General features: G+C 33.6%; 3 protein-coding genes across 3 annotated transcripts; all 3 read right to left on the bottom strand.

The window, feature by feature from the left end:
* Positions 1–14,438: 14,438 nt before the first annotated feature.
* On the bottom strand, positions 14,439–16,845 carry LOC139094030 (UPF0193 protein EVG1 homolog). The gene is made up of 3 exons (XM_070644903.1): positions 16,746–16,845; positions 16,444–16,663; positions 14,439–14,790 (listed from the first exon to the last, which is right to left on the bottom strand). Exons 1-3 carry the CDS (start codon positions 16,843–16,845, stop codon positions 14,439–14,441), a joined length of 672 nt encoding a protein of 223 aa, XP_070501004.1.
* A 5,524-nt stretch (positions 16,846–22,369) lies between these two features.
* LOC139094137 (low choriolytic enzyme-like) lies at positions 22,370–23,594 on the bottom strand. Its single transcript, XM_070645071.1, has 2 exons — positions 23,160–23,594; positions 22,370–22,899 (listed from the first exon to the last, which is right to left on the bottom strand). Exons 1-2 carry the CDS (start codon positions 23,587–23,589, stop codon positions 22,370–22,372), a joined length of 960 nt encoding a protein of 319 aa, XP_070501172.1. The 5' UTR covers positions 23,590–23,594.
* A 678-nt stretch (positions 23,595–24,272) lies between these two features.
* LOC139094127 (low choriolytic enzyme-like) lies at positions 24,273–25,489 on the bottom strand. The gene is made up of 2 exons (XM_070645058.1): positions 24,859–25,489; positions 24,273–24,801 (listed from the first exon to the last, which is right to left on the bottom strand). Exons 1-2 carry the CDS (start codon positions 25,424–25,426, stop codon positions 24,284–24,286), a joined length of 1,086 nt encoding a protein of 361 aa, XP_070501159.1. The 5' UTR covers positions 25,427–25,489; the 3' UTR covers positions 24,273–24,283.
* Positions 25,490–26,117: the final 628 nt, after the last annotated feature.

Below are 26,117 nucleotides of genomic sequence, written 5' to 3'. Positions count from 1 at the left end.
TCTATTTTTTGCTGAATATTCAGGAATCTTCATCTGCATGGGGGATCATTTATGTATTAAGTAACGATCTTTGGGAAGGTAGTTCGGGGTCGAGAGTAGTAGGTGCCATTTTGTTCCTTGCTAGTTATGTTGCATTGCGAATTTGTTATTCCTTAAAACAGTAGAACAGTGCAACCAGTGCCATCAAAATTGGATTTTTAAAATGTCATGAATCTTGTGTCGTGTGCGATGTCAATCAATGCTTACCATCAAGCAGGGGCGTATCCGGGGGGCCATTGGGTGCCCGTGCCCCCTCTGAGGACTATTTCAAGAACAGTTTATTTTGTTATTTCAAGAACAGTCGGGCTCCCCCTAACAAAAAGATCTTGCTACGCTCTTGCCATGAAGGTGGAAGGATTGATTTTGATGTGAAGAAGAGGAAAGGAGAGAAGTTTGATGCCATCGATCTTTCACGTTACATCATAAGTGAACAATCCCACAGTTCTTCACTTTTTTATCCAGAAAATTTTTAACAATTCTTGAAAGCAAAAAAAATGAGCAAAAAAATGCTCGAAAAAAAAAAGTTTATAGGTAGCCAAATTTAGAGCAAACAACTTAAACAATTTTTTCACTTATTCATGCATGATAACAGAATAAAAGGCAAGAAGAATGCATATAATATAATAATAAAAATAATAATTCATATGCATGTACTGAACGATTCTTTTTTATTTTATTTTATTCCTTGAATCTTGTAAAACTAAATAGAACACCGAGAAAGAAATAAGGCAGTAAATGGAATGTAAAAAAGGAATGAAATGCGAGAAAGATAAAAGCTTTTTTATAAAAATTTTTATAGTTTTGGGTGATTTATGTTTTTTTACCAACTTCACCAACGACTTAACAATTTCCAACAATGCTATTACTATTATTGTTCCTACGTAATAAAGCCTTAAAAATGTATACTACGCTCAATTTGCTACAAACTACATCTTTGGATGAATTTTTTTTTACCTCCTTTTTTTTTCATTCTTCTTAAATAAAATCGGAGATGAGAAAAATTTATTGCTTTTGTTAAAGTTTCTAGTTTTGTAGCTGCATATTTGTAGAAAGTAATGTTTGCTGCATGCGGAATATATTTTCTCCAACTTGTATAAACTGATTAAAAGATTAAAAGAATCTATGAATATGATTTATTTTTAGAGCATGTTTTTTTTGAAAATAGCGAGTAATCGCTTTGCTTTATCCTTTTAATTTTGTTTTGTTTCTTAATTTAATTATAGAATTTTAATGCTTTAGAACAGAGTTGCAAAACAGGCACCTAATACATACAATTTAGGCACAGGCAAAAACCATACAATTTATTGGTAATTTCTTCATGTATTTGCTTCTTCAGATGTCATGAATCTATCCAAATCTTACCCGATCGGCACACATAGTTTAAGCCAGTCAAGTGGCTGCCATGTTGCGTCCAAGTGACAATATTTGTGATGATTGTCATTAAATTTGCAACTTGGATGTCATGAGGTCACCATCTGGCTGTCATTATAAAAGTGTGCTGATCAGGTAAGTAAAAACATGATCAGTAAAAACTTTGAGGTATGAAAATTACTCAGCACCTGAGACTATTTCATGAATTCATTTTTTCTATTCAGGAGCGTAAACAGAAATTTTTTGAGGGCGAGGAAGGACTCCTAAACCCCTTCACCCTCCTCCCTTCTGTTAAAACGTCTCTGATGCTATTAGAAAAAGAACTGTTCATTATTTAAATTAAAATATTGTCACTTGAGTTCTTATTAGAGCTCGAAGTCGACTCCAATTTTATATAAAGTTGATTCAACTTAAGTCGACTTCGTGATCTGGCCCTTATGGTTCGGTGGCCAACAGGTCAGATTGCTCAAACAGAAAGTGATGAGTTCGAATCTCGCTACAGCCAATTAGATCCAAAAACTATCAATATTTTGGAGGTTCACTTATTAAGTTTACTTCGTGGAGATTTCGTTAAAGGATATGTGGCCAATACATAACTTGATTTTTTGCATCACGTGATAAGTGAACGGCCCTGCGAACGACTCCATATCCACTCCATATCACTCCACAATGTTTCAGTTTCACAAACTAAATTTAATGATAAACACAAAAGAGACATACAAATAAAAAGGAAATCCTATATTCTTAATCATCATACCGCATTGTTTGAATTTTATTTATTGGATTTGCAAATAAAATGGAAATGAAGAGAGAAAGGAATTCAGGAAGAGGAAGGAATGAAAATTATTCAAATAAAAACGATGGATATAGTTATCGAAAGAGATCGAATAAGGTAATTATTATTCAATTTCTATTTTCAGCAATAAATTTACCCCTAAAAAAGCCCCAATTGCAAGCTGTATTCTAAATTGACCTAATTAAAGTCATACAAATGTGTATACATACATTCAGGAATCACATGAAAATCTGAAAAACATCATCAACAATCAACAATCTAACAAAAACCACATAGGTATCCGGATAGGTAATGCTTTACACTCACACACAATCCAATGGATTTATTGTTGCATAAATGTGTGTAATATTATGATAACAGCCACATTTAAGGTGTATATGAGATGGACTCGAATGAAGCACAAATATTTTATATAAAAAAAATATAAATTTCTGCAGCTGATGCAGTTGCTTCGAATGGATGTCGATAAACAGCAATAAATTTCCATTGTGTACCAATTTATTGAGTTGAAATTGAAATTCGAAGCTTATGCTGAGATTATGGGGCATGCTTGGAAATTGTTTTCCTTTTTTTTCGACATCGCCTCGGATTCTCTTCATTCCCAGTCTTCATTATTACCCTCGTCCTTACAGTGTGTTGTTCCTTAAATAAGAATAATCGGAGGGCATCTCCGCACAAGCTTTGTGTTCAATTTATTTATATACGGACGTGATGAATGTGAGGAAAAAGGCAAAAACTGCAATATAAGTAGAACTCTCAAGTTGACGCTTAGATCCTTATGCGTCTCAAGTGGCTGAGTGTGATTAACATTTCTTATGTGCTTTATGTGGCTACAAAGGACTTGTGTATGTGTTTATGTACCATCATCATACAGCACAATGGAGATGGAGGAACAGAAAGAAAAAAAAGAATATTTTTCTCATGGATGCCCGCCGGCGTTCATGATGAACAGTAAAAATTAAGAGAATAAGTTGAAGAAGCGAAGGCAACAAAAAAAAGTGAAAGGATCAACGGATCTTACATCAATTAAGAGTACCAAAAATCCTATAAAGCCTACATGACGTAGATAAGCACACAAAAATGATTAATGTGTTGTTTTTTCATGTGTATCCATTAGCCCTTATTTGACCATAGAACTTAATCTCCCCTTTTTTTCTTCTTTTTACTTCCTCTTACTTCTCTTTCCATTCCCTTTTTATATCTCGTTGAAATTACAATAATTCAAGTTTGAAGATCTTCATTAAATTGAAATCAATATATCCATGGATAATTAAATTATATATTATTGCACGAGTTATTGGAGGATGAAATCCATCCATGATGAATGAGATTTGATTAGTCAAATCATTTTCTAATTAATATCTGTAGGAACTGAGTCAAAAAAGGAGCATTTTCCAAGTATTTCACCGTAAAAAATTAGGAAGTGGACTAAGTTTGCGATTATGGCCAGGAATATGGATTCTTACATTATGGCAATTTAATTGGTGTCATATGCAGAGATATATTTTAGAACCCGAGCGACACAATGCTTCGATATGGAGCCTTTGAGGCTCCGCCACATGGGAGTCATTTCATATGTCACATGGCAGCCTATTCGGATGTTACATGGCAGCCACTTCGGATGTCACATGACAGCCATTTCGGATGTCACATGACAGCCATTTTGGATGACACATGACAGCCATTTCGGATGACACATGACAGCCATTTTGGATGTCACATGACAGCCAATTCGGATGTCATATGACAGCCATTTTGGATGTTGCATGGCAGCAAATTCAAATGTCACATGACAGCCATTTCGGATGTCACATGGCAGCCATTTCGGATGTCATATGGCAGCCATTTCGGATGCCACATGGCAGTCAATTTGGATGACACATGCCAGCCATTTCGAATGTCACATGAAAGCCATTTCGAATGTCACATGACAGCCATTCTGAATGTCACATGACAGCCATTTCGAATGTCACATGACAGCCATTTCGAATGTCACATGAAAATCATTTCTGATAACACATGACAGCCATTTCGAATGTCACATGACAGCCATTTCGGATGACACATGACAGCAATTTCGGATGTCACATGACAGCCATTTCGGATGACACATGACAGCCATTTCGGATGTCACATGACAGCCATTTTGGATGACACATGACAGCCATTTCGGATGTCACATGACAGCCATTTCGAATGTCACATGACAGCCATTCTGAATGTCACATGACAGCCATTCCGAATGTCACATGACAGCAATTTCGGATGACACATGCCAGCCATTTCGAATGTCACATGAAAGCCATTTCGAATGTCACATGACAGCCAATTCGATGCCTCTTGAAGGTGTCTTTTATTTGTTGTTAACAAAAAAGCTTCAGTAGATCCTTAAAAGCTACATGGTGGAACCTTTTTCATATGTGTCGCTCGGGTGAAAACCCCACATCACGATGTGCTACTTAAAATACAAATTCTCAGATCTGCTTAATCAAATTGTAATAAATCCCTCAAAAATGCAACCAACTCTTCCTGTATCCAGAAACCTTATCATCGAATGACTCTTACTATCAGACTGAGCATTGAAAAATATCTAAATATATCCAACATTTTACATTTTCATATTTTCATTCCAATAGAACTTTATGCTTCCCATTATAACCTTGGAACTTTCCAGTGTCTTGCTTTGCAGTTTTTTTTTCTCTTCCTTCACATCATACACATTCATTACTTTTTTTTATTTCCCATATGGAAGTGAATGTCGGCATACATGAAGAAGGATGCACTAACAATTATAAAATTTTAATGAACTTGTAGTAAAGAAAGGAACGCTGCTCATCTTCCCATAATTTCTGTACACAGTACAGCATAACAGTAAAGTTCGCTCAAATATCTAATTTAATTTATTCAGTATTGCTGGGGATTTTTTTTTATTCTTAACGCTTGATACATACAGATATAAATATTATATGTAATGCATAGTGAAAGCTTTTCATCGAGCTTGTCATGTCGGTAGAATGGAGGGGAATGGAGCTAGAGAAGAGGATAATTTGGGATAAAGTATGAGCAGAAGCAATTTTAAGAAAAAGAAGCACAAGCATTTCATTAAATTACTTTAATTAAATCTCTGGTTGTGTAAAAGCGTTAGGTTTTTAAAATGAAAACAGAGATGGCAAGAAGATGAGAACAAAATATAATAAAAATCTCTGTTCCTCATCTCATACTTTGCTCCATTTAGATGAGATTCTTTTTGCCTTCCATTCGCGAGAATTGAATGCGTTTTTTTCGTCTATCGTTTAGCAGTTTGCTCATTATAATTAAAAGCAATTTTCTGTGTTTACATTTAATGGGAAGGAAAAAAAAATGAAAAGCATGGAAAAAAGTTTTTATGGAACTTTACCATAACAACCAAATATGTCTCATTTGGTTAAAAATCCATTTGTGTTATATTTAAAATTACAGAGATTTTTTTATATTCTCTCCCTCGCTTTGTGTTTCATCTGCTTTTGTAATCTGGATGTAAAATATGTTAAAATATATCCATTGTAATCATTTTAATTATTAGCTACAGATGAAACTGATACAGTTGTTAATAATTTCAGATTATGAACAAATTGAATGAAATAGTTTAATGGTGGTTAATCTGTGTGCACTAGGAGCACACTAGGAGATTCCATGAATCGTATCCTGTATGTGGTTTCAATCGAAGCTTACCACTAGAGTGTTCCGCGAAAAATAAAAAGTTTCACACCATTGAAATAGTCAAATGAATCAATTCTGAGGATATAATTGGTTTTATGTCATTTCAAATTTCGAGTCGCAATGGCTCGATGGCGTAGTGGTTTCGTCATTCGGGATTTCATCATCATTCCCATCAATTCAGCGGTCATGGGTTCGAGACTCGGCAGGGGAATTTTCACTTTTACTTTTTCGAAGTAGTTTACTTTCTTTGAAGGCTATAGGCAATGTGTCATTAAAAGAGGGAATTCTGATCCCATTCCTTACATTCTGTAGCTCTATACCAAAGCTTACAATCTTAAGCTCTATATTTGAGCAGCAGGACTAGTGAATCGCTAAACTATCATTAGCCTTGTGACGCGCATGTAATGCAGAGCTATGGACCTTCAATTCTGAACAGCTAACGAGGCCGTTTACTTATTATGTAACCCTCTTTTGGGAAGGCTAGGGTTGAGATTTTGATAATCATGGGGAGGCGGAAGGAGGGTCAAAATGCTTACTTATTATAAAATTCCATGATTTTCGCTTTATTTTCGCATAATTCTATGGAAGAAAGGAGGCAAGGAGGCATCTTTAGTTTTTTAATATTCAGTCACGGCAATCAACAATCAGGTGGCGAAGGTCTTGATAAAACAAAGATTAGAGTCCGTCGAAGACTAGGCGGATAATCCAGTAATTTGTACGATTATTTACAAGGAAAAGTTTTTTGCGTCACATTCCCTTTAAACGATCCCATAATCCAATTAGCGCACACAAATCTATTTGAACACCAATTTGTCCTCCCCCATAGCTACACAAAAAAATGCACTCCCTAGTATCGATGAGAAAATTTCATGTGTGCGTGACGGAAAATTGTTTAATCAATTAAAAGGATTTTTCCTGTTCATCTTAATGTATTTACTGAATTGATAAATTTATTCTGATGTCCATCGCATTATGTTATATTGAGGGAGACAATCGATAATGGATAATGACACTTAATATTATATTTTCATTTTCATCTTCCATTTCTTCATTTTCTTGCTTGAGAACAACTTTTTCTTTTCGACTTTCTTATTTTTTTTTGCTCGCAAATCAGATAAGTCTGTAGCATTGAATCGCATTAAATGTGATGTTGTTAGTTTGTTAGTATAATGGGATAATGATTTTGTTCCCAACTAGTTTTATATCCTAATTTTTTTTATATATATATTTATCTATAAATTAACATGTAGGTGGGGTCAAAGTACAAGAATCATTCACATGTATACCACCTAAACAGTCATATTTGTCTCCCACTCTCGGGTAAAGTGGATCTAGCTCAAGTAACTATAGAGACAAATCTATTGATATAGAAACTCAATATTTTTTTGAGCATTTCGTAAGTTCTGTTTTGTTTTGTATGAGCTATTGTGCTTAAATTGTCTGATTGGAAGAAGAATTCTCATTAAATTTGGAAATTTATGTTCTGTGCTGTCAAGCTATTGAACGAGAAGTTTAAGGATATTTTTTGGCATTTTTATTAAGAGTTCTTGAGAACTGGGAGGTCTTGGTTTCGAACTTGGTATTGTTTTCGAAACACTCATGGTCTCTCTGTCTCTTGGTCTCATGGTATCATTGTCTCTCTGTCTCATGGTCTCTCTGTCTCTTGGTCTCTATGTCTCTTGGTCTCTCTGTCTCTTGGTTTCATGGTCTCTCTGTCTCTTGGTCTCTCTGTCTCTTGGTCTCATAGTCACTCTGTCTCTTGGTCTCTCTGTCTCATGGTCTCTTTGTCTCATGGTCTCATTGTCTCTTTGAGTCATGGTCTATTGGTCTCTCTGTCTCATGGCCTCTTTGTCTCATGGTCTCTTGGTCTCTCTGTCTCATGGTCTCTTTGTCACATGGTATCTTTGTTTCTCTGTCTCTTGGTCTCATTGTTTTCCTGTCTCGTGGTCTCTCTGTCTCTCAATCTCGAAAATTCGTCAAGAATTTAAAGACGAAAAATTATTGATTTAATTTTTGTTCTGTTTATAACTCAATCGAAAATCTGTTTACTGAATCAAAAATTGATGCACGAGCTTTTTTGTTTTAAGTAGCATAATTCTCTCATGGCAACGCCACGTTACTGTCACGAATGTATCATTCATGTCATAACAACGGTTTGAAGGTATCACAGCAACATTACAAAAAAATATCATTTTAAGCAAGTAATGTGAAGTATTTTAATCTCTTTCTGTTATGAGTTGCTGTAGGAATTTTCTACTAGCGCAAAAATTGAAATGCTATTTTTGTTTATTTAATTAATTAATGAAGATGTAATTAATATTTTTGTCAATTTGTCTCATGACTACAAAGTGGATTAGCAAGTATAAACAAAATGATATAATATATCCGAATGTAATTTTCATCTTAAAAAATTGAAACTTTTTCCTTATTCTAATTTTATAATAATAAATCACATCACACACTTCAGAAAAGTATTATGGCACGTGACATTGTAATCATAATCTTGACATATCTCAACAATAATTTAAAGAATAAAGACATCAATAATTTTCCAGGTATGATTTTGATGTATATTACGCTACATGATTTTAAGTATATACAGTACATGTTAAGACTCTTAAAACATATAAAACATAACAAGTAATCAATATCATCTTATAAATCCTGTCATATAGGATTTTGAATCTCACATTTCGTCTCATTTGAACTTAACTCAATTAATTTTTTATTCAATTCATATGCTGACATATGACAAATAACATTTTACTGGATCAAAAACTGATATGGAAAAAAATCAACATTATTGCTACAAAGCGGTATCGAACGTGACACTGATGCTGCTTAAATACATGAATGATTTTGTGATGAGAAAGTTAAAAAAAGTTTTACTTTATTTTTTTTTTGTTTTGCTGCTCACAAGATATGTAAGCGACATGGATAGAGAATTTATGTTTTATGGATGAGTTGTTGTGGCAGAATATGAACTACGGAAATATGATACTTCATTTTCATGCTTGTTAGTAGAATATCTAATGTGTTTAAGTCGATTTTGCGAGTATATTACTTTTACATCTCCTAATAAGATTAGACTTATGATTCATCTGTCGTTTGCGTAGCATAATATTCTCTTTTTTATGTAATTCAAATATTATTCATGAGCTTTTTTTCCTTATTATTTATCAACATTACCTTTTTTCCTGCTTTCTGTCTTTCATTATTTAAACATTAATTAATTTTTGAAATGAATTTACATTTGGGAGACTTTTTGGGGTTGGCAAAAATGTACTTTAAATATAATTAAGAATATTTTCAAATTTTAAAATTTGAATTTCATCAATTTCAAGACTTTAAAATTTGAATTTCAAAAAATTTTGAAATTTGTGTTTTCAAAATTTTTAGATTTTAAAAGATGAGATTTAAAAAATTTTGAGATTTAAAAATTTGAACTTCAAAATTTAAATTCTTCGAGATTTTAAACTTGAATTTCAAAAATTTTTTGATTTTAAGAATTGATTTTCAAAGTTTGAGATTTCAAAATTTGAATTTCAAAAATTGAGATTATTTTTGGATATTTGAATTTTGAAAATTTTTGAGAGTTTAAAATTTGAATTTCATAAATTTTGAGATTTTAAATTTTGAATTTCAAAAGTTTTGAAATTTTAAATTTTGAATTTCAAAAAATTTCAAGATTTTAAAGATTGAATTTCAAAAATTAGGAGATTTTAGAATTTGAAATTCGAAAAATTTGAATTTTAAAAATTAAGAAATTTGAAAATTTGAATTTCTAAAATTTTGAGATTTTAAAATTTGATTTTCAATAATTTTGGAGATTTTAAAATTTTAAATTTCAATAGTTTTAAGATTTTAATATCATCAAATTTCAAAAACTTTTAAAAAATCTTTTAACAAAATTAACAATTTGCCACAATCGCGGAATCAAATTTTAACAGCCATCCACCATCCCTAAAGCAACATCTCTCTTACAGCTAAGGTTCTCCACATTAAGTAAATAATACACCGTAAATATTCTTAAAATTAAATTATTATTATCTCGTTTCGCTCACGGAATGAATAAAAATGAAAAACTTTCAAAAGTGCCTAGAAGGGGATAAATGGTAATAAAAATGCAATTAAAATATCATTTTCAGTGGTAAATTTGCGGTCATAATTTTTTGACTTTCATTAAAGTTCTTTTTTTGCTCATCTTTTAGTTATGCGAATGAGCTACATCCTTTCATTTATATGGAATTAAAACAACAACAAAAAAACGTGAAAGCTGTGTGAAAGTTAATTAAAACTTAGTATTTAGATGATGCTACCTCAATAATCTCATTACAGCAAAAGAAGGGGTTTCACTTTTTTTTAATGAATTTCGCACTGAAGGACTGCATAATTAATAATATGTGTATATAAATATATTCAAATGAGGTCAAAGTTTTTTGTCTTTTACGTCATTTTTTCCTTTTATCCTTTTTTAATGAAACAAAGTTTCTGTCTACAATGTTGATTTATTTTGATAGAAAGGGATGGAAGTTTTAGAGAATTTGAACAAAAAATTTCAGAAAAAATTGGATGAATTTAATTAAGAAACTTGATTTAATTGTAATTTGTACCTTTATCATTTGAGTTTATAGTAAAATTTGTTTTAAATCAAGCTTGGTCAATTTTATGTTAAGACCGGAAGCAACACGAAAGGCAAAATTGCAAAAAATCTGACTCTAGGCCAACTTGACCATAACCTGAGGGAGAAATTCATCAAATCTGAGTCAGACTGATCAAATGCAGGTCTTGTAAATCTTGGTCCCTAACAGACAAAGGGCATATTCTGAGTATACTTCTCTTTGAGAGCATGCTCATTTGTATGAAAAAAGCATATTTTGAGTATGTGCATTAATGTAATCATGCTCTTTGTATGTTAAGACGTAGTTAAGCCTAAAATCCGACCTTTGGCTAGTGTGAGTTAGATCCATTGAACTCCAGATTCACAAATCCAATCGACACATATTGAACATCCACTTGGCAAATTGGATTGTTTTCGCCAAGTGGCTGCAACTTGGTTCTAAGTATAATGCCACTTCGTCATCGTGATGGCAATATTTCAATATGTGTCAATCGGGACTACAGTCAAGTCGGTATAAAATCCGACTTAAAGCCAAACTGACTCAGATTCAATTTATTCCGCCTTTAGAACAAAGTCAAAATCCCATAAGGCTAGATATTCGGCAATTTATATGCTCTGTGCTTTTAGAAAAGCATTAACTTTGATATTTTGCTATAGAAAATGTTTTGCGTTGAAAATATGACTATTCTAGGTTAGCGATTCTAGGAAAAATTCGATTAAATCCTGTTTCAGACAAGTTGGCATGAAACTGTCATTTGATGATGATGATGATGATGATGATTGGTTCCTATTGATCCACTGTGAATCGTACGGCGTCAATAAAGCGATTGACCAGATCACTGTTCCGGGCTATAACAGCTACTACAACTGTCATTTCCTCGCCATGAGCTTTCCAAAAAGCTTTCACTTTGACTCTATTTAATAATCGTTCATTCCAACAGAATCTTTAAAGTAACTAAAAACGATCATCTTGACAGCATGAAGCTTCTAAATTTGGCAAGTAATAAAAATTCTGTCAAAATGAATCTTCTCCAATTCAAAAGTTTAATTATTAAAGAAGATCCTTCTGTTCCTAATTTCTGTCTCAAATAAATTATAACCCATTATGCAGAAAACTTTTTTAATCGAGAAAAGTGCGATAAAAAATTTAAAGGAAGGAATAAATGAGATGATATAATATGCGTAAAATTATTCAATTTCATAATGAGTTCAGGCTGTTGAATTCTTTCTTTCTTATTTTCGCGAAAAAAAAGTTTAACTCTTCAAAAAAAATATTCATAAAAAGGTCTTAGATCCCACGAGCACAGAAAAAAAGGCGAGAAAAAGTTTTCAGGATGAGAAATTTTTCGCATTGAAAGAAAAAAAGAGAAAAATATGCGAAAATGAACCTCGCGAGAATGGCAATCCATAATCTTCGACAATATGTAATGCCTCGATAGGAACTGAAAAAAATAAAAATCTGTTAATGGAAAAATTCACAAAAATTCATTATTTATAATCATTAACTTTTTTTTTTGGAAAAATAATTAGTTGTAATTTGTTTTAGGAACAAGAAGAAACATGGAAAATTTTTCATTTCATGCTTGGCGATAATTTATTATTTTTCTGTTCTACTGTTGGATTTATTGAAGCTTTTTCAATGTTTTTAATATTTTCAGCAGAAGATTTAATTTAAATTTATGAAAATAAATTCTAAATCAGTGCTGTTAAAGTGTTTTTTAAATATCTCTTGCCAGATGTCAACCAGCATTTTCGAAGCTATCGTTATCGACCCAGTCTGGCTCTTTCATTTGGTATCTTAGCTAGGAGTTAATAATGGCGGCTTGCTAGGCTTAAACACCCTGGTTAATCTGGACTTGGATGTTTCATGTAACTTGGATTGACTTTATCGCAAGAAGGTGAAGTTGATACCTGATGTGGTTAGGTCTAATGCAGTATGAGACAGCATATGTTTCGCATTCACACACGTGGAAACCTAGTTAGCGACACACGATTGTCACCCAGACAATTAAATATGAGAAAAGGCAACGTTTTATCAATTCCAAAAAATAAGTTGATACCCAACAGATGCCGGTTTGTCTATGTACAGTTGCATGTGCTCCTACACGAGGCATAAACCTTTATCTATTCTACACTATCCTACAACTATTGCCATATCCTAAAAGAGACTAAGGGTTGGGAATTCGGCTTTCGACCAGAAATTTTTGAGAAGGAAAGAATTTGTGTATAGACTGTAATAATTTAGGAAGGAAAGATTATTATTGCCTCAAAAAACCCTATCCAGAGCTCGAACTCGACTAGGATTTTGTATGTAAAGGTTGACTCAAGTCGTATACATTTATAAAAAGAAAGAAAGGAAGGAGAGGATGGATGATGGAGGAAGGAGGTTTGTGCTCCTATACTTACCACCCGCTCCCCTGGATACACCCTTCATATCTGTAGAATAATAAAAAATAATAAAAAATCTGTCTGCATTCTGTCAAGCCTATTTTGTCACTACCCATTCACTTATCATGTAAATCTCTATTCATTAAATAATACAAATTGTGTAAGTCATTTGTACAATCTTGAATCATGTCCAATCTCTTCAATATCAGTCTCAACACAAAAAGAAAAAGTTTTTCTTTTCTTTTACATTTTTGATGTCTCTCTTCATTTCACGTCTAAATTTGTGGGATGATTAAATGTCATAATGACAATCAGAATGCTCTACTCACTTTCTCCTTTCTACTTTTTTTTCCTTAATGCTAACTCAGAGAGAGAATAAGAATGACGCCGAGAAACAAGAAGAAAATGAATAATGAAAAAGATCTCGTACTTTTTTTTTTCCTTGTTTAACATAATACACGTAGAATAGAAATGACGTAAGAAAAATGAATTTATTAAGCAGAATATGAAGTTAAATAAAAAGAAGATATCTTGTACTTTAAGACAGTTAGAATTCGAGGAATATTCTCCCTTTTATCTTATGAGGAATTACATTATCTAACAAGTTGTAGTGTCTTTAGATTAGTGGATGACAGCTTGTGTGCTACGGTATATTGGATTACAAAGAAGGATCTTAGATGTCAGTTTCTTGGAATTTACTTGGAATGCTCTAACCCTTATTCCTACCCTAGGTATCTACTCTACCATCTGGTATCCCTACATCTACACTCGGTTTTACCTACATCTACCCTTACCCTTCACTTACCCTTACTCTACATCTACTCTTACGCTTCACTTACCTTGACTCTACGCATTCCTTTACCCTAAACATATCATTACCCTACACCTACCCTTTCCCTACTTCTACCTTTACTCCATTCCTACCCTTAACCAACTCCTACCCTTGCCCTACTCCTACCCTTACTCTACTCCTACCCTTACTTACTCCTACCCTTACTTACTCCTACCCTTACCCTACACTTACCATTACCCCACACCTATCCTTACCCTACGCCTGCCTTTACCCTACACCTTCCCTTACCTTTTACTCACCCTTACTCTGTACCTACCCTTGCACCACACCTATACTTGCCTTAAACAAACGCTTGGCTCCTCGCTTGATCCTAGGATATGCACCAAGTTTAGGTGTATACCAATAAACCGACCTCAGGTGTGCCTCGTGACACAAAAAAAGATGCTCACGACTGCTTTAGATTGAGAAATATGAGCATGTAAATTCGTTGGAATAAACTTCCTCCAACAATGAACAACGAAAAAGACTGAAAGTTTGCCAGACTTAACTGGAAGGTAGACAAAGAGACAATGTATCATCAGCAACGCCTTCTATGCAAGTCAAATTCTATTCATGCAAAAATGCTGAAAACTTAAGAAAGGAAGTGAAAAAAATCGTTTTATCTTATTTCTCACAGTGCTGCATTTGAAAACTTTCGATTGCAATTTTTTGACACACAAAAATTCTTATTTTTAATCTTCTTCCGTTACATCCTGAAGTCCATCACGTTTCTGCTTGGCAAGTTTCTCCTCAATTTTCTTAATTTCTCTCAAACGCTCCGTCACTTGAGCGTCAATGACCTGACGATGCTTTTTACCCTCACCCAATTCATCCATTTCCTTTAACCATTCAATTCGCTCGTAAATTTCTTTCAATAATTCAGCAACGCGGTCATTCGAATAAATTTTACCATTTTTACGATGCTTTTCTTTTGTATGTAATGTAAATCTGTCGAGCTCCGGATATTCTTTCAGACCAGACATTCGCTCTTGAAGTTGTTGCTTTGCTTTGTCATTATTTCTCGTTGTCACCTTGGGTACATATCTGTAAGGTTAAATAATACAAAAATAATATTGTAATTTATTTTACTTCTTTTAAGCAGCTCCAACGTCTGTAGGAGGATATTTTCTGCATATTATGACAAAAGAAATAGATTTTATTTCTAGGGAAAAAATTGTTGGGACAAAGCTTTAGATTTTAATGCGACCTGTTTTTCTTACTTTACACCCACACATTGAGCACTTCTAGAAATATGGAAATAAATGCTACTTAATTCACATGGAATTTTACTTTAATAATATTTTGGTATATAAAAATATACAAAAATTTATTCAACTGTAATTAAAAATTACATACGCAAATGAAAGAGAGAATCTTAAAATTTTAAAAGCTTTTTGAGACAACATGGTGAACAACATGGTGAGAACAAGATGTAGAAGTCGTGAATTAGATGTCTAAATGTCTGCTGAGTTCACATGCACCCAGACTTTGCATTTATTCGTACATATTCAACTTGTGCGTTCGGATTGAAATTCATCACATTAAGGGAACTTTAGAAAAGGATTCAGTGAAGGTTTTAGGGGTCTAACCAGGTCTAACTTTCCGCCTTTTTTAGAAAAAAATTCTTCAGTTAGCTAATTTTTCGTTATAAGATCCTAAGCCGCCTTAAATTCTTGAGATTAATAGCAAAAAGTTTCAACACCCCTACCATTCTGGTCCCTATTCATCAGGTTTCCCTCATCCTTTTGAAAACTCCTACCCTTCTGGATTTCCCTATTCTAATGGATAACACTACCCTTATAGATACCCCTACTCTTCTAGATACTTCTATCCTTCTGGATACCCCTACCATTCTGAATACCCCTATTCTTTTCCTGTTATTCTGGTTAAGCTTTTGGTGCTGAGGATTATCAAGACTAAGACCAAGACTTCCAAGTGTTGATCTCCAGATTTGTCGAGATTTCAAAGAATTCCCTGTTAGTATCGGTCTCAGTCTTGGTCTCGTTATCGATTGAAATCTTGGTCTCAGACTTCAGGTTCCGGTCATGGTCGCGGTCTCGGTCCAAATCAAGGTCTCGAAAATTTGCCGAACCCGAGACTTCGAGAAATCCTAGAGTAGTGGTGGGCAACCAGTTAGGCACAATTATTTGAAAATGCCATGAACTGTATGCCGTGTGTGGTTTCAATTGAGGCTTATCATTAAGATATGTCGTGAAAAATAATAAGTTACCCACCACTACCTGAGAAGCTACATTACCTATGTATTTATATGATCAATTTCCGTGCAAATCAAAAATAAACAACCCCCAAATTATCATTAATTAGAATTTAGAATGAATCAAATTTCGTTAAAATTTGTTTGAATTCTCTCAGATCTCCATAACAACAACGCCTAATATCATTCCTTAATTGTACGCAATGTCATTATGTACCCTGCAAGAAATCAGCCATGTTCTTCTTGTATAAAAATGACTGAATTTTGTGATAAAATATTGCGATTGTAATAAATTTGAGTCTTAGAATGAACAGCGGAAAAGCTTGTTTCTTGCCCAGTCTCAAACTTTTCAATGCTGGTCCATATTTATCATAATTAATGGCCAGTATCAATGATGATACTTTATCAGATTTACAAGAAGCAAACATCTCACTTGAAGGCATTTCTATTCAGCACAATTCATAAGAACATTCTGTACTTACCTTTCAATTTCAAAGACGCCAGATTTCGCGATTGTTTCCCACGAGCGCTTTCGAACAACACGACTTCTATCCATTATTTCTCGTGCCCTACGCAACTCATATTCTTCCGATGGAAGTTTTCTTTTTTGCATTTCAAGCTGTGGAAGAGCACTTCCTTGCCTTAAGAAGTAATTGATCTTATTGCGTTGCATCATTGTTAAATTAGCTTCGCTCATTAATGCTGGAGTAGGCAGTGATAAAAAAAGATAGAAGCATATACATTAAATACAATTACACCTCAGGGCCATCACCATCTTACTTACTTTTTATCATCCCATGAGTCTCTCGCGAATAATTTACATTGCGTTGATGAAAAATTCCACCATGGGCAATCCTTTCGCTCGGCCATGACATTTTCTCCATTATGATGAGAGAGCACTTTCACTTAATTTAATTAAATGATAAAAATTTGATTTTTCTATTTGGACAGGAGAGGCAAGGTAATTTTGATTAAGGAACAAGTTCCACTTGTAAATATTTTAAACAATTTAATAGCCAAAAGGTAGCCTTTAAATTGAAACCTTGAACAAGAAATATGAAAATAAACACAAAAAAAAAAAATAAATTGGTTGCTATGATTACATTTCCATAGAGCCCTACATAAAATGTTGTACATACTACGATTTTGTTCAATATTTATGAAAATTGAAAATTGTTTGTATGAGCATTTAATGGTTGTTGCCATGGATATATATATTCAATCAAAGCCGTTAAAAATTTTTCAATGCATTTATTTTATGAAATGTTTTTTTAATTTAAAATGTAGCAAACATTTTGTTTATTTTCATCTACGTAGGGAAAAACAGTTGCATTTTTGAGGATTAATTTTACCACTATTTTGCATAGCAGCAGTTATGTTTGTGTCAATACACTCTGAGAATTAAATGAGCAATATTTTCATGTATATAGGGAAAACCTTTGAATGAAAATGTTTTAGTGAAAATTCAGGTTTTCCATATTTTTAAGTTCATTCACAGGAATTGCAAGATTGAAATTTTATAAATATTGGTACAGTCTTCTACACCTTTTTGGGAATGATTTGAGCTTTGTTTCAGAGTACAAATTTTGTTTCATGAATTTGGTGCAAATTCCCAACAGACAAGATGATTGAATTTACTCATAAGCACGCTCATTTAGGAGAGTACACTCATAGTCCGTTAGGGAATCCTATTATCGAAGAAGGGCAGAATGGAGGAGTGGTTTGAGTAGTTATATGCAGCGTTATGTAATTTCCGAATATTCCCATAGAAGTTTTACAGGTATTTTTTATTTAGAAGACTTGCAGAAATCTTCAATTTCTTATATTAATAATGAACAACATTCTCGAGTGAAACAATTGAAGAAGGCTATGTCATGGAGGTTTAAGCTTTTTCGAGCTCTAAAAAATCAATACCAAATAGAAGCCGCTGTCCGTTTTGTTGCCATATTGTTGTCTTCTTCATTTGTGTCGCTCGAGATTAGAGATTAATATATTTATGCAATTTGAACCCGAGCAGCGCAAATGAAGAAGGCACTCTTTGGCGACTACATCTCTATATATCCCACAAAGATGGCTTCTGTTTGGTGTTAATAAAAGAGCATTATCACATCTTTAGCAGGCAGAGAATTAATTCATTTAAGATTAAAGTTCAGCTCCATCCCTCCAACTCCTCTTCAACTTACTAATTTTATACATCAAACTTCTGATAATTCCCTTACTTTACATACTCCATGAGAAACCACGTCACTTTTAAAATTATTTATTTGTTTTCAAAGTTTAATGCACAACAAACAAACTTCAGTCATTATTGCATGTTAGAAGAAGTGCACGTTTCTTTATTTTATTTGCTTATTTTGTTTTACTTCTCTCAAAACTCAAACATCAGGACAAGAAAATCTTTTCCCCTCACAATAGATGAAACTAGTCGTTCTCCTTTTGTGTACAAACAACAGAAAAAGTTAGGGCAACTGGAGTAAATAAACAAGCAAGCAATAACATAGATAGGTACATATTATATGTACCAAATGTTTTCTTTATTGTTATTGCCAGATGATGGGAGTATTTGTAGACGTATATCTTGCAATGTATTTACCTAGGTAGGGTTCCTGATTAACCGCGTTTTTCCATAACCGCTTTTATGCTGTTATGAAAAAACTCAAAACAGCTGTTAACGCGGTTAACAGCGGTTATTATGAATCCCTAATAATATCACAATTTTACTATGTTAATGAGCTTTTCATTGATATATTTTCTTTTTATTTGCCTCGTATGGTTGAATTAGGTTGCGTAAACCTACAAAAGTAAAGAAATTAATCAAAATCAAAGAAAAACAATAACTTTTAATGATTAAACTCCAAAATTATTTTTTTCTATTGAAAATTCATTAACATAAAGGCGTTTGATGATATATTTGAAAGCAATGCTGTTAATTTTGCACAAAAATGTGCAAAAATTAAGAACACTTTCTTCGTAGCAATTTGGACCGAAATTTTCCTGAATTTTTCGAGGCAAGCAGAACAGAAATTGGACTTAACTTCACGACAATGGCGAGATTTAAAAAAAAAATTCAAAAATCTTTCAAGTTTTTTAAAGGAATTCTGGCCTAAAATTTTCATCCAAAATCTCACATTTTCTTACAAAAAAGGAGAGATTTCAGATTGAAATTAAAACTTTTTTATTTAAATTCAAAGTTTTCGGAAAAAAAATTTCTAATTTATAGCCTTTACAGATAAAAATGCTGTTAACCGCGGTTAATTTTTCAATAACCGCTGTTTTGCGTTAACCGCATTTTTAAGGAAAAAATCGCTGTTATGCTGTTAACGGTTAACCGCTGTCAGAAACCCTATACCTAGGTCAATTTTTTTGAGGATGAGAAAGTTTTTTTTTTTTTTATCCAAAATGAATTGCAAATTGTTTTGAGAACTTATTTTTAATGGCAGGAATTGGTTTTTTTGAGATGCATCATATTACTTGAGCAGCGCAAATGAAGAAGGCTTCACCACGTGGCTTTTGACACTTGCCTAATAGGCAAAGAACATGCTCTCGAGAGCTTGATAATCGATTGGTTTTTTGTTGCTCAAGTATTGAGTATTGTTTTAACGGTCATTTGAATTTTAAATAATATTTAATAAACATAGTTGAAAACCCCTTTTTGCAAAAAATGTCAGTCTGTTGTTGAACTCCAAGGAATAAACATTGTAAACAAATAAGTCCTAATTGGATTTAGTTGTCCAATTATCGAGAATCATTCGAGTAACTCGTGCATTAAGCACATTAAGTTTTGTGTATTTGAGTATTTTTAAAATTCATAATTTTTTATTACAATTAATATTTAGAAACTGAAAAAAATTCAAAATTTATTCAAAATTAGTACTTTTTATAGCTTAATTCTTAAGTTACAGTCTAGTATTCAGCACAAAACTGAAAATATTCGAGTACTTACTTACTTACTTACTTACTGGAACCATGCTCCGATGTGGAGCCTAGGTTTCTACAAAAGGCCTTCCATCTGACTCTGTTGCTGGCCTTATCACAAAGTTTGTACAAATTATCCGTTTTTGCATCTAACTGACATTCTTTTAAAACCGTCCTACGCCATGTTGCTTTTGGAGCTCAAGGACGTCTTTTCCTTTGTGGATTCCATCCAAGGGGGTTAAAACAAACTTGTGTTTCTTCACCCGCATTGACATTTTGTACTGCGTTGCGTTTTCGAAGTGTGTGACCTATCCAGCCATACTTTCGCATGAGAATCTCTTGATTAATGTCCTCCTGTCCAGCTCTTTTCAATAAAACGCTATTTGATGGCCAGTCTTCTGGATTCCCATTCCACCAAATTCGAAGAATTCTCCTGTAGCAGCTGTTGACAAACACTCTAAGTTTTTGCTGGATTTCTTTGGTTACAAGCCAAGTTTCGCAACCGTAGAGCAGCACTGACTTGACGCATGCATTGAAGATTTTCATCTTCAAGGACTTGCTGATACTGGTGGATCTCCAGACATTCGAGAGCTTTGAAAATGCACCTCTCGCCTTCTGAATTCTCATGCCCACGTCCTTTTTCGCGCCGCCATCTGCTGAGATATTACTTCCCAAGTAAGTGAAATGTTCTACACGCTTGATGTTTTGTTGTCCGACAACCAGTGGGTTTCTGTTTCTAGCATTTACTCGTATTTCTTCCGGCTTTTTTACATTGATCACTAAGCCCACCTTTGCTGATTCTAATTCGAGGTCCTTGAGCTTCTCTTGCATGTCCATGTGTGTGTGTGCTAACAGACAGGCATCATCTGCATAGTCAAGGTCTTCAAGACGCTCGTTGAGTGACCAAACGATTCCCCTTGGTTTGCCTCTCGTTGTTGCTCTCAAAAAAAAAAAAATTACGAGTACCTTATTGGAATGCCTTCTTTTTGTACCAAGCAAATAAAACAAAAAATTCACATCATCAAAAAAAAGTTTCATTGAAAGATAATCGAACAAGATGAAGTTCAGAAGTATAACATGTGAATATGCTTCGACAAATAATTCCTGTTATGTCTCATAAGTAAGTTACATAAATACTTGTAAAGAAAAAAACTAAATAGAGAATGAGAATGTTGTAAAATGTCTACATGTAAGGAGTATAATATAAATTAATATTAACTTGGATTGCTTTTTTTTGCTTCTTGAGGATTATCGCTTTCGAGAGATGTTCAGCATTATGTAATGTCTAATGGATAATTTTTTCTCATCTCTGTTACAAAAACTTTCTGTACAAATGAACAAAATGGAAAATGAAGTTATGTGAATGAATATAATCAAGTTAATTGAAATTTGTGCAATGTGAGATGAATTAAAATAATTTTTTTTTCTACTCTGTCTTTTCCTACTTTTATGCATTATCTAGGTGTGGAATCTTTAAGATTTATACTTAAATGCCTTTAAAATATATTGAAAAGTCAAAGTTTCGAACAAGTTTTGAATAAATTTAGGCTCTCATTTCGAGTTTCCCTAAAAGGCAAAGAGCATTCTCTCGGGAGCTTGCTCGTTTCTTACATATACTAGTTGACCATGCTCGTGAGCGTTGCTTTCAACTTAACCTGCTCTTGAGAGCACGCTCTTTGCCTGCTTAGGTTTCTTTAGACAAACCGTCATCCTTTGAAGTTTTCTCCACCAATATTCCAATCATTATGTAATTTCAATGCTTGCTGCTACACTTTAAGATCCTAACTCGTTTCTTAATCAAACGAAGCCCAGTCGAAATGTCTAACACGAAAAGTAGACACTACTTACTAAATTGAAGTAGACACCGAATACTTATGCAATTCGGGTTAATTAATTTAGGAATTTTCAGATTGCTAGCTATCACACGGCAGACCTAAGCGTAACGGCCCCATTTATTACGTTACGCAAAACGAATAAGTGAACGGCCCCGAAGAACTCATGGAAGGAAGCCGTTAATAGAGATAATATCAAACTTGGAATATCACACTAATTGACAAGCGATAGCCAGCTTCAGGCGCCGACTGATGGAGACCATGGATCAAACTTGATCTATACGGCCAACGAAGGAAGTAATTTGAGATTGACTTCAGAAGACGTTCGAGCTATCATCCAAATTTAAGCCATCACCTTACCTATTCTACCAGCAAGACATACAAGTACTTAATTATGAAGTATCAAGAGTTAACATATCTTGACTACAGCCATAGAAATGGTGTCAAAACAAGGTAATAAAAAAAAACTTGAACTATCCTTTCACAGCGTAAGTTTTCTTTTCCTATCTTTAATTTTCTTTATAGGTGAGACATACTTTTTGTCATCCTGCTTATTATAGGAGGGCAATTGTGTCATCTTGCTTATTACAGGAGGACATTTTTGTCATCATTCTAATTGCAGGAAATCATTTTAAGGTCAATAACTACTTTTAATTCCAATTTATTCATCAAAATCACACTTATACATTTTATTAATTCTATTAGCATCGCCTTCACTCATATAAGGAAGTCTTCCAATAATTTTCCTATATTTTTGATCCTTTGGCAAAATCGTTCTTTTTCCATTCTTAGTGAATGCCTTTGAGTCATAATGCATGACAGAATAATAATCATAAGGAGTTCCAAAATTCTTAAATCTTTTTGGATTTACTTTATCAAATTGACTGAATTCATCTTTTTCAACATTTTCCCACAGTATATCCACAAATTCATCGCGATCTGAACGACTTTGTATGTGATCGAATCCAAGGCTGTGAATTAACTCATGTAAAATTGTCGCACGACTGACGCAATCGTCTATTTCGAGACTGATAACTTGACGACCACCAGTCATTCCAAGATGTGATGAACATCCATCTTCAGATAGAATATGAATGTAGTCTTTCTGATCCTGATGAGGTAAGAATTTTATACATGTGTACTTTTCAATGTCAGCCATAGCACTAAGGATGAGAGTCTTCTGATCGGGTGCTGGATAGAGAGTGAAAATTTACGCTTAGACACTCCAAAGGTCCAGTACTGTACTTAATGTACTCAAATTCAATAAGTACAGTAAGTACAGTAAGTACAGTAAGTACAGTAAGTACAATAAGTACAGTAAGTACAGTAAGTACAGTAAGTAAAGAAAGTACAGTAAGTACAGTAAGTGCAGTACAATACATTGGAGTGCCTGACCCTTCCTGAAGCTCAGTCTATTATGAAAACTAGTAAGCTGCTCAAAATATACTTACAATACTCATCGGAACAAATGTAAGGCACATTAACTTTTCCGTCTATATCCTTTGGCCATCGATAAATTGCTGACTTTAAGCCTGTTCTATCAGAAAAATCCATGCTATTCAATAGTTTAACTTGATCTGGCATCAAGGCGATGTCACCCTGGAAGTGCTTTCCATATTTTGATTTTCCACCTTTTTGGACCTCAAGCAGGACTTCTTCTGTGTCATTTTCTGATCTTAAAATATTTGTGTTATTCAATAAGAATGAGAAGTCATCTTGATCGTCGGAATCATCTTCATCTTTTACAGGATCATTTGACTCTTTTTGGAACCGACTGTAGATCCTTTCATCTGAATCATCAGGAAAAACTATTCGATCTTTATTGATAGGATTCGTAGATATTTGATAGATTAAAAGCAACGAAATTATTAAAATCTTCATGGATTATTCACTTTTGATCACAGCAGCTAAGGAATAAAGACTGATTTGCAAATTGTATTAAATTATTAAATTTGCAAATTAAGAAAAAAATGACATTGAGTATAACACATATATTTTGACCCGTGAAGATGAAGAAGTGTGAATCTCACAAATTTTTTTCTGTCAACTGATAAGACCACATGCTGGTTTTATTGTTTTAGTGTGACATTCAGTTAAATTTAGATTATGAGGACATAAGGCCGAGAAACACAAATTGCTTCCATACCGAGATAGCTACTATATGGTGTAAACAAAAGGAGCTTCAGTGGAGCCTCAGATTCTCCGTGACGGGGCTTTCAGACTGATAGATCCATATATGGAATCCGAGCTTCTTTAATGAAATTACAACCTATAGCCTACAAAGAAGCTGTGTACCGCGTTGTCACTTCACATCCTACTACCGGGTTTCGAAGTTGAATCCATTGGATTCTATAAATTTCACAAATTTCAAGGATTCTATAAATTTCACAAATTCCATGGATTCAATGGAATCTATAATTTCTGCCAGATGATACGGACTCGGTTTCGAATCCATAATCTTCGCGGATTAGATACCAAAGTACTAATCCATTTTGCCATCGAGCCACTTCGATTCACTCATTTAATCTATGCCAAATTTTAATTTCCTATAATTTTATTCCTTTACATTTAAACATCAACACTGATACATTCTCTTCAATCTTATAGCATCTCCTTTACTCATTCCATTGAGCTGCCCAATTACATTTCTATATTTAATTAATTTTGGAATAATCGTTCTTTTCTTATTCTTTGAAAAAGCCAACGGATCATAATGCATGACTGAATAATAGTCATATGGAGTATCAAAATTCTTAAATCTTTTGGAATCAACTTTGTCAAAATTATGTTTCTGCTTGCTTTCAATATTATCCCACAAAATCCAAACGTATTTATCACGATCTGATCTGTTCTGCATGTGATCAAAGCCAAGAGTATGAATTAATTCGTGAACTATTGTTGAACGACCAAGGCAGCCATTTTTGAGAAGACTAATTGTCTGTTTTCCACCAATTTTTCCAAGATTTGATGAACAACCTGATCCAGACTTGATGTAAATGTAGTCATATTGATCCACTCTAGGAATAAATCTTATGCATGTGTACTTTTGGATGTATTCCATCGCAAATTTAATAAGTTTTCTCTCATAAGAATCTGGAAATAAAAAGAGGAACTAGGTAAGGCATATCTATTATATCCATGAATACTTACTGTAATCACTACTAGAAATAACATAAGGAACAATAACTTTCCCATCTCTATTCTTTGGCCATCGATACACCGCTGAGATCAATCCAGTTCTATCTGCAAGTTCACCTTCCTCACCAGTACTATTAAGAATTTGAATCTGTTCTGGCAATAGCTCGATGTCACCTTGAAATAAATCTCCATATTGAGGCTTGTCTGCTGGTTGCTCTTCATACAGGAACTCTTCTGTGTCATTGTCTGACTTTAGAATATTTGTATCATTCAGCAGAGATGAAATGTCGGGTTTTATGTCATTTGCGTCGTCATTTAGTTCAGTCTCAAGTTCAGGAGTTTCAGTATCAAGTTCATGCATTTGAGGATCAAGTTCATGAATTTGAGGATCTATAAGTTGAGCCTCATATTCATGAGTTTGATTATCAGCCACATTCAGTCGATTTTCAGGTTCATTGGAATACACTTCAGCAGTATTCCTTAAATTCGGCAATTCGTCAGGAAAAATAATACGAAAATCATCGTCGACTGGAAAGGCCGCGATTTTATAAACAATAATTAATAGTAAACAACAGTTCATCTTATTCTCTTAAAAGCTATGAGAGCGAAATATTAAAGATTGAGCAACTTGTTATCACATCAGATGTGTGAGCTTGACTGAAAAGAGTGAGAAGAATGAAGAAGAATTGATACTTAAATTCAGTATTTCTTCATCTTTTTGACTGAGATGTTATGTTTGAGGGTATTCATATATTTTTTTCGATTTTCTATGCAGGTGATAGTCAGGCTGACTAGAAAATTTGTAATAATAAAAATTGATGCAATCTTAAATTTAAACAATATGAACTATCGGGGCTTTCTCTGTAAAAAACGTACAAATGGTCAGCCCATTAAACAACAGCCTAGAGACAGTATCGTTACTAACAGTTTGAGAACACCTGAAATACATAATTAGAAAACAGGTTTGAAAACAACTTAAAAGCAGTCAATGAATTATAAAATCAAAAATTACGTAATCTTGTTGTATTTATGTTATCTTGAACTTTATTCATATACTACGCAGGCATAATATTTTTGATTCCTATTATTAACTTTTAATCAAATGTGTCTAGCCCAATCAGCATACAGTGTTTGCTAGGGTACCGTTTTGTTGCTATATCAACGTACTTTGGCTATGAACATCAATTATGATACATGATCTTCTATTCTCTTTGGCCAGAGTGACCAGAGGATTTCTAAATTTGGGTCTATTGGGGGATTTTTTGGACAAT

Source organism: Chironomus tepperi, unplaced genomic scaffold (genome assembly GCF_022539635.2).
Source record: "Chironomus tepperi strain 1889 unplaced genomic scaffold, CSIRO-AGI_Ctep_v1 contig_349, whole genome shotgun sequence".
Lineage (NCBI taxonomy): Eukaryota > Metazoa > Arthropoda > Insecta > Diptera > Chironomidae > Chironomus > Chironomus tepperi.
Note: the sequence above shows the minus strand (reverse complement) of the source record. Positions and strands in the feature narration are given on the sequence as shown.